The sequence below is a fragment of the Cuculus canorus genome, chromosome 3 (assembly GCF_017976375.1).
Source record: "Cuculus canorus isolate bCucCan1 chromosome 3, bCucCan1.pri, whole genome shotgun sequence".
NCBI classification, from domain to species: domain Eukaryota; kingdom Metazoa; phylum Chordata; class Aves; order Cuculiformes; family Cuculidae; genus Cuculus; species Cuculus canorus.
The window spans coordinates 52,041,206-52,060,299 of record NC_071403.1 but is presented as its reverse complement, the minus strand read 5'-3'; the positions used below and the strand labels follow the sequence as shown (position 1 = coordinate 52,060,299).

Below are 19,094 nucleotides of genomic sequence, written 5' to 3'. Positions count from 1 at the left end.
ACGTGTCTCTGATCTTGCACTGTCCACAGCTTCAGTATTTGAGAAGTCTTCAGTCTGGTTTTCTGCAATGAATCTTGGTTCATAGAGACTCACGTTTGTCCAGTTTTATCCATTCCCATTCTTAATTTAGTTCAGAAAGTGGTACATTCAGTGGTAGATTTTGAGTGCCTGTGATAGCAATTAAAAGCCATTAAATACAGTGCATAATCTGAGAATCCTGGATGCCAAATAGCACTTCGAAATGGTCATGGTCTTTCCTAGTCTCGGATACTTAGTTTAGCTCATTATTTTGTGTATTAAACCTTTTTATTTTCTTTAATGATCAGGTGAGACGCTTACCATGGAGGATATACACTCTTTTTAAGCACAATAAAACACCTTTCTGTCATTAAGATTATTTTGTTTTGTTTGCAAATGGCAAATTATTCTTTCCGGTAAGCATGATGGAAAAGGGTGAGGTGAGTGCTGTTAGCATCCAGGCACTTGAAAGTAAAACATTATTCTAATAGGCATATATATACACACACATCCTGCTGTGCGTGTATATACATCCTGATATGCCCAAAACAGTTCCCATGGGACCCTTTTCACGGTCAACCATTTTCAGCACTTATTAGCTGAAAAAAACAGGAACAAATTGCAGTTTCTACAACTTGGCCTGTTAGGTGCAGCAATGCCCATGCAGGTGGCTGATAGCAAGAAAACTCTGTCTGTCGTCTTATGCTTCAGCCAACAGCTCAGCAAAAATGTCAGCCCAGTTCATCTAGAAGTTTTAGGAGCTAACAGAAGAGCAGTGAAATTGCAAAGCGTATTTGTCTGTGTATTGAATTTCAGCATTTACTTGGCACTGCCTTCTGCTGCTGGTGAAATATGGCATGGGGTCCTTGGCAGGCTCCAGTACTTTGTGCAGTTGCAGAACACATTAATTTAGCCTATTTTAAGGGCAGACTCACCACTTAGCCAAAGATTCTGCTTTGAATTGCTGAAAATTATTTTCCTTGGTGCATGTTTTTCCAAGCTACTTGTAGGAATCAATGGTTTGAGTTCCTGCTTAATTCAGCTATTCAATTTAAAGGCTGCTTCTGTTATCCTTCCAGACCACATCTTGGTATGCATCCCACTTGTTCAACGGGTTTTGTTTTAAGAGAAATAAAAAATTAATGCATATACACTTTGTATCTCATGTGCAGAAAGAGAAAACTCCAAGTCCTACGCATCTTTTCATATTGTATATACATGTGTGAGTAATTTAGTGAAGAAATGGCACATGATGCATTGGTATGTTTTGTTAGCAATTGGCAATGCCAGACCAATATGTTGATTTCAGAGTAGTGGCAGAACTTACACAGATTGCCGCTAAAATCGAGACGCGAATCTAGCATTGCATCCCTGTTTCTAAGGCTTAGCAGACAGACTGAAAAATCAAAGGCTAAAGAGATACAGCAAAAGTATTTAGATAAACAGATGTTACCCACTTGAAAGTGTTGAATCTCAGTTTAATTTTTCCCATGCTACATAAATAGTCCTTTCGCTTCCTTCAGCCTTGTGGTTTCTCATTTCCCACTGTTATTCAGACCAAAGGGAGAAAAAAAAAATAGTTACGTTTATGAGACCGTTATAGTCACCCAGTTTAGGGGGTTTTGTTTCTTCAGTAAATGTACTTAACAAAATTAAATGCTCTGGGAATGTGCCAGAAATGCTGTCAACTACTATGGCAAGCAGATGGATGAAGTTTCAGCTGAACGTGATGTGCCCCGGTTACTGTGTTTGTTTAGAAACTGATGAGCATAGTCAGTGGCCACACCAGAGTAGCCTGTGAGGAAAGTATTTTTAAAGAGCTCAGAGTCACAATTTGATATTCCCAGCACCCATGGGCTTACAGACGAACTTGGCCTTCATCTAGACAAAGAACTAGTTTCTGGGACCTGTCTGCTCGGTGCTAAGATAAAACCTGATTACATGTATTAGTTTCCCAGTGAGTGCTGAGCCTGATCAAAGCGTGCACCTTAGGGCCCTATTGCTATGTGTAAGTGCAAGTACACATCCAACGCAGTAGGTGTCCCTTCTACATAAGAAGGCCCTGAGAGATTAATTTATTTTTTTTTGACAAGCCATTCAAAGCTCCCTTGCCTTTTTTCTTTTTTTCATTTTTTTTTTTGTTACTGTAAAAATCCTAAATGTACCATTCTCTCAACTAAGTTTTTTCATCATGTTTTCCACAGAACTTCATTGAAATATTCTTTTAAAGAAAAGGAAAAAAAAAAAAAAGGATATATTTAATGGTGCATTCTGTCTGCGCATTTTTAAAAGCTGATCATTTATGGTTTCAGAATTTCTTTGATCTGTTGTGCAAGAGTGATATTTAGGCATTTGTTCTCCTGGTAAGGTTAGCCAATTGAGTAGAGTTTCATAGATTCAGAATCAGATTTGTTGTTTTGTGGAATAACTGTTGAAATTGGGCACTGAAATGTTAACTTGGTTCTTAATGATATTTGCTACGTTACGTTACCAGATAAGTTAGATTTACTGATAGAATTTCCTCTTGCTTTTAGAATTAGCCTATGAAGTTGAAGAAATCTGTTGTCCTGAATTGCCTTTTTTCTTAAAGTAAAAGAAGTATTCTCAGTCTGGGCTTTGGGACAAGCAAAAATTCGAGTCTGTGGTAAAGGCACATAAGTTATCATTTACTTCCAATTCTTAAATAGGACAGAAGTTAAAATTAGTTACATTGTATGGCTGTTTAACCACATATTGTGATGTTTTTGTTAGTTATTCGTAGCTCTAATCGCACTATCCCTAAAAGGATCCAACAGAATTACAAAAGGTACAAAGCAGGGAGATGGTCAGGGACATTGAGCAGCTTTCATAGGAAGAGAAATTTAATGAATAGACCTCTGAATTTGGAAAGGAGACAACTAAAGTGGGATATATCAGAAACAAAAAATGAACTATTCAAAGAAATTGAATGCAGAATGATTAGCCTTGATTTCTCTGGAAGAATCCATTGTTTAAAGTTTAAAATAGCCATAAAGTGTTCAGTTGTTTTGGTTGTGGGTTTGGATTTTTAAACCAACAAATAACTTCAGTGTGGAACTCCCTGCAACACTCCATCCCGATGATTTGGTAGAATTGCAAAACCGCTACACTTAAGGAGAAGTCCATTGTGTCACTACATTTAGTAGCCCTCCATGCAGCTTCTGGCTTGAGGGGTACACAGCTGCTGAACACCAGAAGCTATGAGAGAGCAGTGGGGGAAGGAACGGTCTGTGCCTCTGCCACTCCTCTTCCAAGCATCCACTGCTGGCCACCATTCAAATATTCAATACAGTGAATAAGTGGGTACTTCATCAAATCCATTGTGCTTGATGTATGCATTATGTATGTATTTTGTGTGTATTTTAAATGTCCTAGAGACAGGTATGACAGGTTTGCCCACACCTGACAACAGCCTTTTTAACTCTGCTGGCTCTGGGTGGGTTTGAGCTAACTTTCTTCATATCAGCCTATATAGTGTTGCAATTTAGATTGGTGGCTAAAACAAAGCTGACAACTAAACTGTATTTTGTCTGTTGCTGAGACAGAGCTTATACAGTGTCAAGGCCTTCTCTGCTTCTCACTCTGCCTCCTCAGTCAGCATGCTGGAGATGGGCAAGAGGGAAACAGCCAGGATGCCAGCTGACCTAAGTAGGCCAGAAGGGTAGTCCATACCATATAACATCATGCTTAGCAATAAAAGCAGGAGTGGAGGAGGAAGAATATGGGTTTTGGCTTCCAAGGTGGTGATTGCTCAGAGACTGGATGAGCATCGGTGTGTCTGTGGGAGGTACAGAGTGTTTTCCTTTGTATTGCTTTTTTCTCCCACCTATTAAACTGCTGTTATCTCTATTCATGAGTTTTCTTGCTTTTATTCTTCCTGTTCTCTCCCCCTTCCCGTTGTGGGGGCAAGGGTACTGAGCAGGTGGACACATGGGTGCTTGGCTTCTAGCTGGAGTCAAACCACCACAAGAGGGTTTCTCTCTTTGTCTTGATGCAACTCATAATGTTGCATGTCTTGTGAGTAATGTTTGGGGCCTTTCTTTCACCACTCTTGAAGAGTGTCATGTAGAAAATTGCAATGTTCTTCATCAAAAGCCTGGCTTGTCAGAGGTTTACTGTTCTTTTTAGTAACGTTGCTCCCTCACAAAATTGATTTTTCTTGAAGAGCTCTTCCTAACTGCTGTCACATCCCTCCTGGTTTCTGTCCCATTTTGTCCTCTTTCAGAGGTGTTAATGCACACATTTACCCATAAATACTGAAATGGAAAAAGACAGCAGGTCATTTTATCGTATAATCTTGAAGGATAGTAGTCGTTATGTCAAGGCTAGTATTGTCACTAAAACAAAACAGTGCTGGAAACTTTGATACTAGCCAGTGTCTTTAACAGTGGAATGTAACTAGTGATTGAAACACTGCAGATATAAGACAATTTGCAGGACTAAGTGCAGGAGCAGTGGCTTTTCATACCCTGTAAATCTCCCATTCTAATTCCTGGGTGTTTCCACAGTACTCAGCTAGTTCCTTTAATCTTTTTTAGAGTTAAGGCTACTGAGAACATACTTCCTGTAGACAAGGTGATAGATGGCAGAGTGATGCACCCATGTGTCTCTTCCCTGCCAGCACAATAATGCTAAATGCAAGTTGAATTTAAAAGGGTCATTGAGCAAACTTCTTTTCCTCAATGAATTGCTCTTGATGCTAAACACCTAACTAAAGACAGATGAGTGGTACTATGGGGGAGGCTGTCTGCTGCTGGCTTGTGCAGATGGGAGGGCTTCATCTGAAAAGATCTTGGTTTCATAAGCAAGTGTCAGGAATGCTGTTTCCCACCTCCTTCAGGAGAACAATCTATTGCTTAGAATACAGAGCAAGTACACGTGTGTGTAAATCTCAGTGATGTTTGAACAGCATGTAAGCTCCTAAAAATGTCTTGTATTCATTTATATTAACCCAAGCAAGTTAAAGTCATACTTCCTGAATTGGGGCCTGCTTCCAAAAACTCTTAGATGTATAAATAATCACTAGGGGAAGTCTCCTGCCACAGCTCACTGAGACACTGCATCCTGTGATACAGCCTCACCTTACCTAGTGCTCAGAATCAAACTAGTGCTGAGGTTGGCATGAAGAGCCATTGTGTCTCTGTGTAACCTCTACAACAATATCTGCGTCAGGTTTCAAGGAGAGGCACGACCTCTCAACTTACAGCAAATCCCAAGTGCCCCAAGTTCCCCATCGCAGACCAGGCTTGCAGGCTCTGTTACGAGATGACAAAATCCCAAGTAGAGTCCACCTTGACTTGGCCTTTGTGACTGTGGAAATCCAGCAGGAGCCTTAGTCACTCTGAAGTCCTGAGATAGCTAAATGTTTGGCTTATCTATCTGTCAGACTCTTGAAGGTCTGCTAGGTGCATAGAAATTTATTTTTATGAGTAAGGGTGCTCACCCCTCGCATAAGCGTATTAGTACAGGCATGGAGGGGGGCAGTGGGTTGCCTGAGGCTTACTTCGAGGAGGAAAGATGCATTCTTGTTTCTGGTTCCTAATAACCTCAGGGGACACGAAGATGCTGGCAGCCTTAGGGCTTAGCCCTGTTGAGACTTTATACTTTGCCTTCTGGCCTGAACAGCAGAGAATCAAGATGTTCCCTTTCCAGGAAAAGCATGGGGTGAGAATTGCATTAGCCACACTAGGCGATTTCTCTCCTCTCCCAGGACTTCCAGTTAATATAATTCCCCTTCTTCTTAGTTTTTTTTCTCTTGCTGAAACAAGTCTGCCTGTGTTAAACAACGGACCCCTTTCCTCGGTTTTGGCCAGAGGAGGAAGCCTTTGTCCCGATACACTGGCAGCTGGCCAAAGCAGTCAGGCTATGGGCCAGGAGGGGGTGAACTTGAAAGAAACAGTGTGCTGTTTCTGCTCTGGTAGCATTATTCCTTCTTCACCAGTGCTTCAGCCCCTGACTGCCTTCAGTCACTCGTTATACACAAAAGAACTTAAGACAAGAGAGAGAATTTTCTCTTGACCGCCTGTAACTTGCAGTAATAAGAAATAAAGCAATTTCAGGGCTTTCCACTGTTGGTGTGCACACAGAGTTGGGAGAAAATCTTAGAACTGCCAACTTTCTCCCAGGGGAAAACAGAACTGATAGCCTTTTTTCCCCTCTCCATTTTAATAGCAATTTTCATAGAGTAACATAGATCTTCCAGTCTTGTATACCCTATCAGTAAGTGGTTTTACCTCGGCAGTGCATAGATTTTATTGTTGGCTCATTTCAGTAGTTATTCTTACATAAAGCAATAAGCAGTCATATGCATGCTCTAAGAAGACAGAAAGTGGCAGCACTTAGAATTTATAATTTTCAAGGCAATGTTCTCAACCTTTTTTTTAAAAAGCAGTGTTACTCCACATTTCTGCAAGGCCTGATACTACAGGGTGGTGACCACTAGGTTTGAACAGACGACTGGAAAAGGTAGGTAATTAGGTGTTCAGATGTCTTCTAAAAATTACATTCACACTGAGGTATCTCACAGGCACTGACAAAAAGGCTTTTGCAAGTGGTGCTCCAGACTTGGAAGCTGACACATGCAAGACTTTTGGAACTTGCATCTATGAAAGACTTAAATGGACCATTGGGTTGTTCGTTCAGTTTGGCTTCTTGCGTGCTACAGTTTCTCTTGCTTCGGCAGAGATCAGTAACTGGAGTTGGTTGTTATCCACCGTTCATGTGAAAATATGAAGTGATAGCGAATCATCTCTTTTTGGTTTGTTCTGGTGATTAATCACCTTCACTGCTTTAAAAAGCTGTTCCTTACTTCCAGTCCGCACTTCTTTAGTTTCTGCTTCTAACCCTTCAATATCCATAGTTTTCTCACCATGAAAATATGCAGATGCTGTAATCAAGTCACCTCTCAATCTTCTTTTTTTGGTAAGCTGACCAGAATGAATTTATCTTCCTTCTCTAAAGTATCCCTTCCAACCCTGGTATTCATTCTGAGGCTGTCATCATATCCTGTCTGATTTAGGATGTGGTTGCGAAACTGGATGCTATATGCCAGTGTTGCACTCGTCAATACGATATATGGAAATAAAGACACCTCCACCTTGCTCCGTCCCTCTTACATATCATAAGCTTGAACAGCACACCTCTTCCATCCCTTCCTTTTTGTGGACAAAAATCACAGATGGCAGCCTACTGTGACTTGAAGCACAAAGGCAAGATGTCTGCTCTAGGTTCTCAAGTCCCAGACTTTATGCATAACATGCCTGTGGTGAAGCTTTTCCTGCTTGTGAAAAAATGTAATAATGTTAGTATCTGCATAACCTGCTATGCAACACTGTTCACAAGCAATCTGTAAGAACATATTTTTAAATCGTGATTTTGTCAGATCCAGATTTGATTGGATCCTTTCAATAATACTTATACAGCTATGAAAAATACATTAGAAATCATGTATGAACTGCAACCATAGCAATTCTTTCAGCAACTTGAACTAGAGAATCCTGGCATTTCCTCTGCAAATTACTTTGGGTTTGGCACCTCCAAATTGTCTAGTTCAACTTAGAAGTTGTTTAACAGCAATAAAAGTGCCTGACTATTTTCTCATAAGAATCCACTTTTTTGCTCTACCATTGTGTGTTCAGCTTTTCTTTTCCTTCTGTGTTAACTTACCGTAGCTGGGAATGTAGCATTAAAGTGCACTAAATAAAGGAGTCTCTTAGAAGATCCTGCTGAGATTTGTTATCTGATCGTGTGTGAGATAGAGCTTGTTTCCAGGCTAGGGCAGCAGCAGAGGCAGTTCGTGATACAGGAGGTTCAGCTGATGCATCCCATGCAGCTGGAAATCCACAGCTCTGAACTTGTAGGAGGAAGGGCATAACACTGTGAAGTTTCCAAGAGCAGAGTTGGAGATTTCATGGTAAATACTTCCTGGCTAGAGAAAAGAACTGAGAGAGTGGTAGCTGTTTACAAAGTATGGAGAAAGTTGCATATTTGCTTTACTTAGTGCCTTCTAAGGCAAGCGTTTCATAGTGGTGATATAACGCCTTTAATTTAAGTAGTATTTCAGACCACTGCTGAATGCGTATCACTGTTACATTGTCCACTTGACAGCCAGACCAGTGCAGTGTTGACCCTTGCAATATATTCCCAAAATATGTTACTTGCATACTGTAGAAAGGTTTCTTTTGTTATTTTCAGCCGTAATGGCCCAAAGTACTACTTACATTTATCACTAGCATTATTCTTTCTTTTTTCTTCATGTTTTGTCTGTGTTCTGATTTGGTACCATGCCTTCTCGGTGTTTACACCCATGAGCATTAGTAGTTGTTTGATTATGTGTCTTTCAGATTATCTCTGTGAGCTCTTTCTGACTAATGTCTGGTTTGGCATCCTTCCAGTTTTCTCTGCCAGGTCTGTCTGTGCTCCCTGCATTTTGTCTATGTTAATGTTAATAATTCAATTATACTAAGTTAACAGTGACATTATTCTTCCCTCTGGTTTCCTTATTCATTTTAGTGGTAAGAAAGAAGAGTATTGCTGTAACTGTCTCACCTAATTCAGTCTCTGTCATTGGCAGCCAGCGTTCTGCAGTGTCCATGCTAATTAAAGTCTGATGTATTTGCTCTCAAGATCCCTGTTTTAAAATAGGACATCCAATTTGCCTAGGATTGCAGGTAACTGGAGTTCTGGGTGTTTCCATGACCCCTGAAGAGCTGTCCTTTCAGAGAGTCCTGTATCTGACCTCTAGGAGACTGAACATTGCTGTGTGCCAGGGGGCCAGAGTTTTCCTAATCCCCTGGAATTAGGAGTCATTCCATGTTATCAAATGCACAACAAATCAGGACAGAAATGCTAAAACAAAGCAGGCATTGCTAGTGAGCCTAGCATAACTGTCTTCAGTATGGATGTGGGTGTCTAATCTTTATCTACGTATTGTTAAAACTTACACCTTATTTTGTTGACGTGAATAGCTGAGAAGAGAGTAAACTAGCAGTAAGAAGGTTAATAATTGGAATTCATAGTATTTCGGGCAGACAGAGCCAATGGATGCTATGGGACAAATTACCACTAACTTTTTCATCAGCTTTGGTTTTGAATACCTTTCTTCCCAGTCAGTGACTGTGTTAGGTTTTCTCCGCTGTCCTTGCTTTCCTTTAGCGAACATGAGCCTATGTGAGTCACTTGGTTGTGCAGTACAGCCACAGTGCACCATCCTTCCTGCTACTTGGAACCTACATCAGGTCTAGCGCTTTCCTGGGCAGTGGCAGTCCCAGGGCAAAACACATCAGCACCTCATCTGTTCTCCTCAAACCATCTTGTCAAGCTCCAGCTAAAAAATTCAGGTTTGAAAAGTGGATCATTTGTGCTAGAAAATTTTCTGCTGAGCTGTGATTAGATGTTCGGGGGGAAATCATTTCTAGCATAGCCATCGGAGCTCTGTTTTAGCACCACAGCGATCATTTGAATGGCATAATAAGAAGAGCCCCTCACTGATTCATACGTCACATCTGACCACAGTGACTTATTTCCATTTAAAACTGTGGAGAAGTAGGTATGTGCTGTAGCCCAGCTGCATATGATGGAAACGCGGGGCCTCCCCATGTAGTTCCAGGAAATGAGTTTACTGTATCTGTGACAGCCATCATATTCACACAGCCTTAAAGCAGCAGAGCTCGGCGTGGGGTTTTTCCATTGCAAGCATTAGTCAGGCAAGCCCAAGGTTATGCTCGCCTGCAGCCTTCCTGTGCTGGTTCCAGCCTGGTTCATCTTTCCCCAACAGATCCCCAGAGTTGCTGGGCTCCCTGTGGCTTTGTCCAGGAGCAGCAGAGCAGTGCTGTGGAGCAGGTCTCTGTGTCGCACCCACTGAAACGGCAGCGCACTGGAGGGAGCGTCACTCTGAAATTATCTTTTGAGGTGGAGAATGCCTTTAGGATCGTTTTGTCTAAATATGGCAATCCAAGGTTTTTTGAGCCACAAATTATAAAAACCACTTTTCCCTATGGTTTCAATTGCTGCAATGACTAATGCCAGTTTCTTCATTTAAAACAAGAGAATGAAAAAGTGACAGAGTAATGGTAAATATTCATCACCTGGTAACCCAAAAGAATTCAATTTTCTCCATCCATATCTGCATACTCATTTAGTCTTCACTTAAGGCATGAGCAGCCTGCACTGGAAGGCTGAGTTACTGTATAGTGCATTCTTTTTAGTAATTTAAAAGAATGCCAAAGCAAACACAGTTAAAAAAAAAAACTTTAAAAAGTAAATGGTGTAGTTTGTTGCCCTCCATATGGTTAAGCTGTCTCAAAGGTCATAAAACAGGGGTCCTTTGGTGGGACAGCTGGGTTTATTGTAGCATATGCAGATTGTTATTTTGGCTTTAAGCCAGATCTGCCTAATTTTTCCATTTTGCTTCTATGATGAGGAGAGGTGGTTGAGGTGACTACAAGAGGCAGTTCTGTGATTTAATTCATATTGGTATTAATGAGCCTTTTTAGAGTATTTAAGATTAGAAACCAGTCTAAATAAAATTCAAGTGCAAAAAATGCAAAGTTCACTTGTTTTATCAAAAGGCTGAGTCTGCAGCCAGGTTCAGCCCCAGCTCGCACCATCTGACAACCAACACCTCACAGGTATTTAAGGACTGTAGTCATTGATGATTATACTGTGAGGCAAACCAACAGAAGCCAGAGAAATCTGTTGCTCCTGTAGCCTCTTAAAGTGTGGGAGTTTCTATCTGTGCATATATATACATCTGTAGACGTAGGTGTGCATATAGAGCAAAGAAGAATTGCACACATGGAGGAATCCTCTATGTTATGATTACTGCAATTTCAGACAATGAGTATATTTTCCTGCTTTCTTACTGCCCACCACGAGGGTGGCATGCAGCACCTGGCTGCTTTGGCACAGGGGGTGCCAGCGGGCTGCTCCCTGCCTGGCACAGCACCAGTGAATTCCCCTTTGGCTGGTCCTGCCCCATACTGACCACCCTTCCAAGGAAGCAGTCTAGCGCTTTTCACCTTGTCGTCATTGGCAGCATTCCTGGGCTGAACACAAGTGTCCCTCTCTGCTGGGAGGAACAGCCACCAAAGGGAGCTGGAGCCATCAGAAGTGGCTTTTCCCAGTTAGAGTCCTGGAGGGACCGTATAAGTAAAGAGCTTTTTCCAGCGAGGTAAATGGTGTTTTCTGCAACAGAAATAGCCTATATAAAATAAAAATGAAGTTGGCAAGCAGTATAAAGCTTAATAAATGCAATATTTCGTAGTGTATATTTGCTGCTGAGTTTGTAAAGAAAACCAGACTGCAAAGTTGGCGGGAGCTACCAGCTAAGCACCAGAAAAAGGAATGTCTTGAAGTGCTCAATAATCATAAGGACATTGCCTTCTCACCCAAGGACAGACTGAATGCAGTATCCTTCCTGGAGTCTTTTACTAATACCATCAATGGCAATGTGAACAACCAACTGAGAATTTAGAAAGATGAGACATTAGTTAGCCCATGCTGGTTTCTGGGTAAAGATGGTGTAAAAGAGAACAAGCTTTTGGGCAACCCAAGTATTTTCACCAAAAACATTTCACCCCATTCATTAGCTACGGGTGGTGCATTCTATGTTAACATCTATTTTAAATGCAAGCATTTCGTGATCCTTCCTTTACACTTTTTCTTAGCAAAACAGCACATTAAAGATTATTTCTTTATTTTTTAATTCAGCTTTGTATATTTTATTCATTTTGTTTCTATCTAAATAAAACCATACAAATTAATGAACTGTGAACAGTCAGTAAGTATAGAGCATATATCACCATATATCACTGCAAAGTGTAATAACTTGTTTAATTACTCTAGATGTATGAGTAGAGACAGAGATTTAAGTGTGAAGAACTACAAAGTTTGGCATAAAATCTCCATTTAATTAGAGAGCATCATGTTTTAATTTTTTACCAACTGATGAAAACCATTCTTTCTCTAGAGAAGGAATTAAAAGTGAAATGCAGAATAAAATTAATAATTTAAATATTTTCTGTGTGTGATTTAAAACAACATTACCTTTCATAGCTAGCTAACCTATTCTCTCTTTGTATCATAACCTTCCTATGTTTCCAATTACTTTGGTGGTAACTGGTAGGCAAAACTGAGAGGCAAAACTAATGAACATTAACCATTTAAAATGTAAACAAAAGTTCATATTCACATAGGTGTGCTCTGTGGTACTTTTGAAGATTTAAAATCTAGCATGCCAATTTTTTGTCTAAAGATCATTGCTGTTCCATTTGTTAGCTGGACTTGCTCATCTTTTGTTACCTCTTGAAATAAATAGGTTTTCCTTTGGTTAAAATTCCTCTCTTCCCTAAAACTTTCTTCTTTATTATTTCTCTTGGATGAACATACTGCTTGTGGAATCTCAAGAACAACTCACTTTTCCTACTAGGAACCATCAGTTCATCCCTTAGCCTTGCATGCAAGTGACTGTGTGTTTCTCTGTAGAGCTGCTAAGGATGTGATTAGCTCTGCTGGCAGGTCCTTTGGAAGACTTCAGTCTAGACTGCTCGTGTGAGCAGACCACTGATAAATCCCATTTTTATTTAGGGACTCCTTCTGGAAGTGAGGGTGGTTGTTGGTGCTGGGACCTGGTTGGAAACTTGGAGGTTCTTTGTTGTCTGCTTCCTCCTTGATTTTTCTTTGCCGTGCTTCGTGACCTGACCCTTTTGAATTTCTCCAGCTTGCAGAACTGGTGCTAAAATAAGAATTAGGTTTCCATGTCAAAATCCAACTCTTCTTCACTGCAACAGTTTATGTAGTCATGTAAAATATGGGGATTTCTGCTTGGCATTTGAGGCAGTACAATTAGAGGATGCAAATATTAAGGAAAGAATGAGCAGCAGAAGCTAAAATGTGTGACAAATATGTGACAAAAGAAAAACAGTTCCCATGCAGACCTTGCTTCTGTAGCAAAGAGCAAGGAAGTGAATTAAGGACTGACAAGATTAAAATTAATTGATTGGTTTTAGAGTCATGGAAAATGACCTTGAGATGTCCTTTAGTCATTTGGTTTCCCTCAGGAGAGAATTGATTAATCTTCTCTTAAAATCCTCCAGAGACAGAGTTTTTGTAACTTGTATGTTCTACTGCACTGCATAACTATCCTTGTCGTGAGAAGGGCTTTTTACTAATATCTAACTGCCATCTTCTTCCTTCCATACAAGCCCATTCATCTTGCCTTGGCCAAACCCAGGTATATTCTGAGGCTATTAGTTATCTCCATGGGCATCACGTTCTCTCAGAGTAACACATGAGTTTTACTGGATTGAGTTTTCAGAGAACTTTGTTATAGAAGCTCATCTCCGCTTCTCCTAAAGGAAGTGCCATTTGTTAGGGGGAATACAGTGATGCTACAAGTCAATACTTTCAGTTTTTTCTCTTCTCTTCTCGTCTCATCTCGTCTCGTCTCGTCTCGTCTCTTTTCTTCTTCACAGTTGACTTTCAGTTACTTTTCTGTCCTGGAGAAGAAGAAAATACATAGGATGGTCTGGCAGCCTGTTGCCATCTGGTAGAAAACATCAAAATGATAGCTGCGAGAGTTCGCTTGACATCTTGTTCAAATACATTAATACCAAATAGTAGAATGATCTATTCAGAGAGGAGGGAAAGAGGCAATTCAATATTTTTGTTAGTAACCCTAATTCTTTATCAGCAATAAAGGTGTTTTATTTCAGTTTGCTAAAGCAAAAGTTGTCAGATGAAGAAGAACATAGTTAAATCTTCCAGTGCCAGGACACAACAAGAAGATAAGCCTAATTCAATTAACAGGTATAACAGGATGGGAAAGTCAACAGGAACATTCAGTCTTGAGGTGTCATGTGGTGTGATGCTAGGGTGCTAGCCTGAGATGGATTCAGTTGATATATATCTGTTTGGATTTGAACAATAAGATTATGGGTTTCTCTACATGTAGTTTATGCTCATAATTGGTCTGGCCTGATTTGTATTTTCAGGTAACCATTGCCAATTAAGCTCCTCTGTGACTGCACACAGTGCCAAATGCCATGTATGAACAAGCTGTATTTAAACATGCAAGTCTAGCTTCAAACATCTGTATGTTTTCATCTCTTGTTAAAAGTAATTCCGTTATTAGGGGGAAAGTTTGAGCTTATTTTTATTAGTAATGCAGTAGGGCTATGCCTTATATTTTTAAAATAAAACATTTTCAAGTTTAGGTCTAGTCTCATTAAACAGCATCCACCATGTTGCTGGTTTTTTTTTCTTGCAGAACATAGGAAACTTGGCAATCTGACTGTGACAGTGAAAAAGACCGTTCCCTCTCCAGAAGCAATACAGATCCTCTACCAACGCATGAGATATGAATATGAGTTTTATTACTATGTCAAAGAACAGTTCCACCTGCTAAAACGCAAGTTTGGACTGAAGTCTCATATCAGGAAACCACGTCCCAGACCTGAGTTCTTCATTCCTTCTCCTCTGGAAACAGAGGAACCGATAGACGATGAGGAAGAAGATGATGAAAAGTGGCTAGAGGATATCTATAAAAGGTGATGGATGGAAGAGCTATGCTTTCTCTTCTGGTGACTTCTCCAGCTTTGTTAAGATTTTTTTTAATTATTATTAAAAGCAATTCCTTAAGGAACTGAATTAATGGGGCAGCAGCATTTCAAATGGAACAGAAAAGACCATTCCCACATGCTTGGAGCCATCAGCAGATACTTGATTTTGCAGGCATAAATCATTATACAGTGTTGGCTCTATAACACTCTTGCTATAGTATAGTTCAAGAGAGAATTATCTACTATCCATCACAAAATAACTTCTGGTGTACACAACATAAAAGAATAGATTAGGTTGTCTCAAAAAGTAGATTTTACACTCTCATCTTCCTCCAGAAACAAGTCTTCATTGCATAACACTGCTGGCAATGCAGACTACTACAGGCAGCGAGCCATTTCAGAAGAGTGATTCTTTCTGCCCAGAGCACGCTGGTATCCAGTGGTACAGTCAGAGCCATTGCCATGCCTGTGCACATCAAGGATGACAGGCTCAGAAAAGGGCTACGTAATGGCTTCTGCATAACCCTGTGCGGGAGGGCAAAGCTGCTATTCTGGCAAATTAATACTAGTGGGCATAAGGCAAGGTACGGGAACTAGATGGTTTTGGTAAACACTTCTAGTTCATGGAGTGGAAGAACTTACCTGGTCAGTGAGTGGCAACAACAGATGGAAAGTGTAAGGGAGGATTACCTTAACTGTAGAGTTTTGTTTCTGCAATTGAGTACAGTGCTATTAGACTCTGAAGGAAAAGGTGCTGTGTACAGTTTTTATGTTCAGGAAGGATATTTGTAGATTTTTATTCTTATAGGTCACAAACCCAAGGACATACAGTAAAAGTCACTCATTAAAAAATGTAGGTGATCTGGAACTCATATTAAGCATGACTGGTATTTCTGCGTTTGCAGAGTTTAGTTGTTCACATCTGAAGCTGAACGCAGCTGCCCCACCAGCACAAATGCCAGACATCTGCTTTTAGCATGGCTAGAAATAAAATTAACAATATGGACATACTTCTCTAGTGGAAATATTTCAGAATAATAAAACAAAGAAAGAAAAAGGCGTACTCTGTGCAACCAAAGCTGATTCAGTGATGGGTTGGTAAGAGAGTCACTGTGAAAGCTGCCCTTTTTAATCACTACAAGTATTATCAGTAAACACTAGAAAGGGAGTGAGTGGAGGCTGAGAGAGGAAAGGTGATAGCTCCAATATATGACATGCTTTTGTCTTTATGGTGAGGGTTCCTGTGTTCCCTGTGACATGCAGGTTTGCCAGCTGTTCAACAGCCTGCCAGGTGCAGAAGTGACAGACCTGCATGGAGCTATTTGTCTGTTCCATAGCAGAATGGAGGTGAGGGGAACACTTAGGGTCCTGATGAGGCCTTGGCTTCTTGTGCATCTCTGTTGATCGGAGGAAGCTGAACCAGTCGAGAAAAATAGCAATAAATTCCTGTCCTAGAGCACAGGAAAGAAGCAGAGCTGAGGAATTGCAGCTCCTTGCCAGGATGCGTCCCAGTAACACTTTAGGGGCAATGCCCCTCTGTCTAACTCGTCCTGTCTCATCTACTGGGCAATTTTTACTTCCCATTATGCAGCTGCCTCAGCACGATGTCTGCCATCTCCAAGGTAATCCTTCAGTTTGAAATAATAAGCAAAAGTTATTTTGTGATGGACAAGGCATATAAACTCCAGCTAATCTCAAATGTGCTTTCCAAGGGTTTCCTCTTCCATGAGCCTGCTGAGAGCCAATAAACATTATGGCCCATCTTCATCACCAGTGAGTTTTTACTGTACCTACATGCAGAGAACAAAAATAAAGAAGTGTAATCATGTTAAAACAAGATGCTAACTTACAGAAAGTATTATGTATAAGATTCTGTTCTCATCATTAACATCCAGGTCGATGGTAGCAACACACTACCATGGCGGAGCACATTAAAGAAAGCTCAAAATGGCACAGATAACAACTAACATATTAGCTACAATATGCATCTGCTGCATTGTATATTTTAAGTGGTTTCTATGAAATTACATTGAAAGAGTAATGATTAGTTTACACACTGTGGAGTTGTTACATTTTGGAAAGAAAACTAATATTCTCACCTTTCAGAAATCTTGTTTGAATTCTTCTTGCCAGCATCGTAACAGAATAATCAGTCATTTAACACATTCACCCTTCCTGCAAGTTCACTGACGCTTACTGTACAGTCTATTTTTTTCTGTTTATTTAATGGTATCTTCAGCATCACTACTTGTAACCTAAATACAAAACCTGTTTAATGATTTATTCACTAGATTTTAACATTTTTGTATTTTTCATAACAATCAGCCTGGCCTCTCCTGCTTGAATGGTACTTCATAAATTTATCTGGCACATAGCATCTTAAGATTCCTGGTTCTACAGCCTATTTGTCTGTCATGAAATATATTTCCTTACTTTTTAAAAGGTATGCATTAAGCTGGTTAATCTTTGATTTATTTATTGAAACTTTTCAACACATTCCAAATTCTAAGTTGCTCAGGAAGAAGTTGATTTAAATGATTATATTTTGGTCTGATGAATATTTCTTATTCCAAACAAAATCATTGCTTGTAAGCCTTTAGCCCACGACAGCTTTGTAGGAACTGCCATGCATGTACTTGTAAATCTTTGTGGGGGGAGAAAGGTGGGTGCTTGACATTTATGAAAATAAGAAAACGTATGTGTACATTAGCTTAGCTATAAGTGAAAGCAACATATGTTTTGGGATGAAATATTCTTTAACTTATTCACTACCATCTCCTGAAATATAAATAAGCCATACGACTATTTTTCAGTCCAGTGATGTTTAAAAATAAAACTTGTACATTTCTTCCTAGCACCATAGTCCACTTGCTTATGCTAATTTTCTTGCCTGGGCACAGCAGTGGTGGGCAAGATGCTGGAGTTGCACCTAGCAGAACAGGATTGGATACAGCACAGTTTAGCATCTGAAAGTCAAGATTGGGGCAGGTTGTTCCTGGATTATTCTGTGTCCCAGACTGTCTGGAGGTGTGAGTGACCATGGAATTCTTTTACTTACTTCAGATGTGCAGTAAGTACCCCAAAATACATTGTCTTATGTGCTTTATGGCTGCTAAATAGAAGTTTTATGTAGGAGAGAAACAGCTTGGTCCCCATACACTGCATTTTACTAGACATGGTATTTCATGGCCAGGCATAAAAGCTCCGAGAGTCCAAAACAATGTTATAATGTAAGTGAAACATCAGTGCTTTCACACTAAAGAGAGAATCAACAATTGTTAAAATGCAGCATTCTGGAAAAAATAAATTTTAGTTTGAAGTTTTAAGTGGCAGTGATAAATGGTGCAATTTTTTCTTCCTGTTTATTTCTCTTCCACATAAATTGTTCTGATGATGCAAGGCTAAGTCAGAGTGTCTAAAATGTTCTCTGTTTATGTGTAGAAAAGTAGCTCAGCAGAACTGAAGGTATGTGAAACTGATGGTGTATTTGAAGCATTTAAATTTCTTTGTCATTCTTTATCACTGGACCTTTGATGAATTGGTTGAATGTTAAAATATAAAATGGTAAATAGTATCCTAAAGACAGAAAATTACAAATTTTAAACGCTGGAGAAGAGATCCATGGATTCCAGCCATTGAATTCTTCCTCCTTTCAATAATGTGAAGGTAGAATTTTTTGACTAACAAAGGAAACCAAGCTGCATGCTAACTTGGATCCTCTTATCAAATGAAAAAAACATTGTCTGCCAAAGGATAAAATTCTACATCCTCTTACAAAACAAAAATAATTCCCAGTTAAGGGTAATGGTGCTTTGATCCTTCCCTCCATTTTAAGAAAAGGAACATCTGTGGCATTAAACCGTGGCCTAAAAGAAGACAGCAACATTTTTGAGAGCTACCATACTGTAATACAACACCTCAGCATTCCTTTTGTTTTATTTATAAGGAATCAGCCTTTATTGCAAAATCAGCAAACATATATAACACTTGATCAATCTGCTTGCACGAGCCAAGACCAGAGGAAAGAACTAATCATTGTTACATACAGATCTCCGTACACAAGACTCCATGGGAAAAACAAGAAAGCCTTGGAAGTGCCTGTTTAGTGGATTTGGAACTACTGGGACCACTTTTGCATGGTTTGCCCCATGGGAGCGTTCCCAAAGTTGGGCTCTGCCTAGGTGCTCACAGGCATGATGGGAAGAATGCTGGAAGGCAGCTCCATGAGAAACAGTCATTGAGGCATGAAAAAAATTCCTTGCAAACGTGTTAGGTGTGGATGGAACGGTTCTTATTTTGGAGGTCAAAAGTAAAATTTCAACCAGCATAAATCAACTGCTGGTGTCTCACTTACAACTGAAAAACTGTCATACATTTTCTTCAGTTTGTCCAGAAATGTCATTGCACACCAAGCTGCAGCATGAAGTGAACTTCTAAGTTCCATTGAAAGTTTTTGAAAATAGGTGTGTGTAATGGAAGCACGAGCACACCACAAGGGTT

General features: G+C 39.9%; 1 protein-coding gene across 1 annotated transcript in view; it reads left to right on the top strand.

Annotated features, from left to right (window-relative positions):
- UST (uronyl 2-sulfotransferase) overlaps nucleotides 1-14,866 on the top strand; it is a 159,799-nt gene extending 144,933 nt beyond the window's left edge. Inside the window, exon 8 of the mRNA XM_054063135.1 lies at nucleotides 14,303-14,866. Coding sequence (XP_053919110.1) covers nucleotides 14,303-14,586 — 284 coding nt within the window. The 3' untranslated portion in view covers nucleotides 14,587-14,866. The remainder of the gene's footprint in view (nucleotides 1-14,302) is intronic.
- The last annotated feature ends 4,228 nt before the right edge of the window (nucleotides 14,867-19,094 follow it).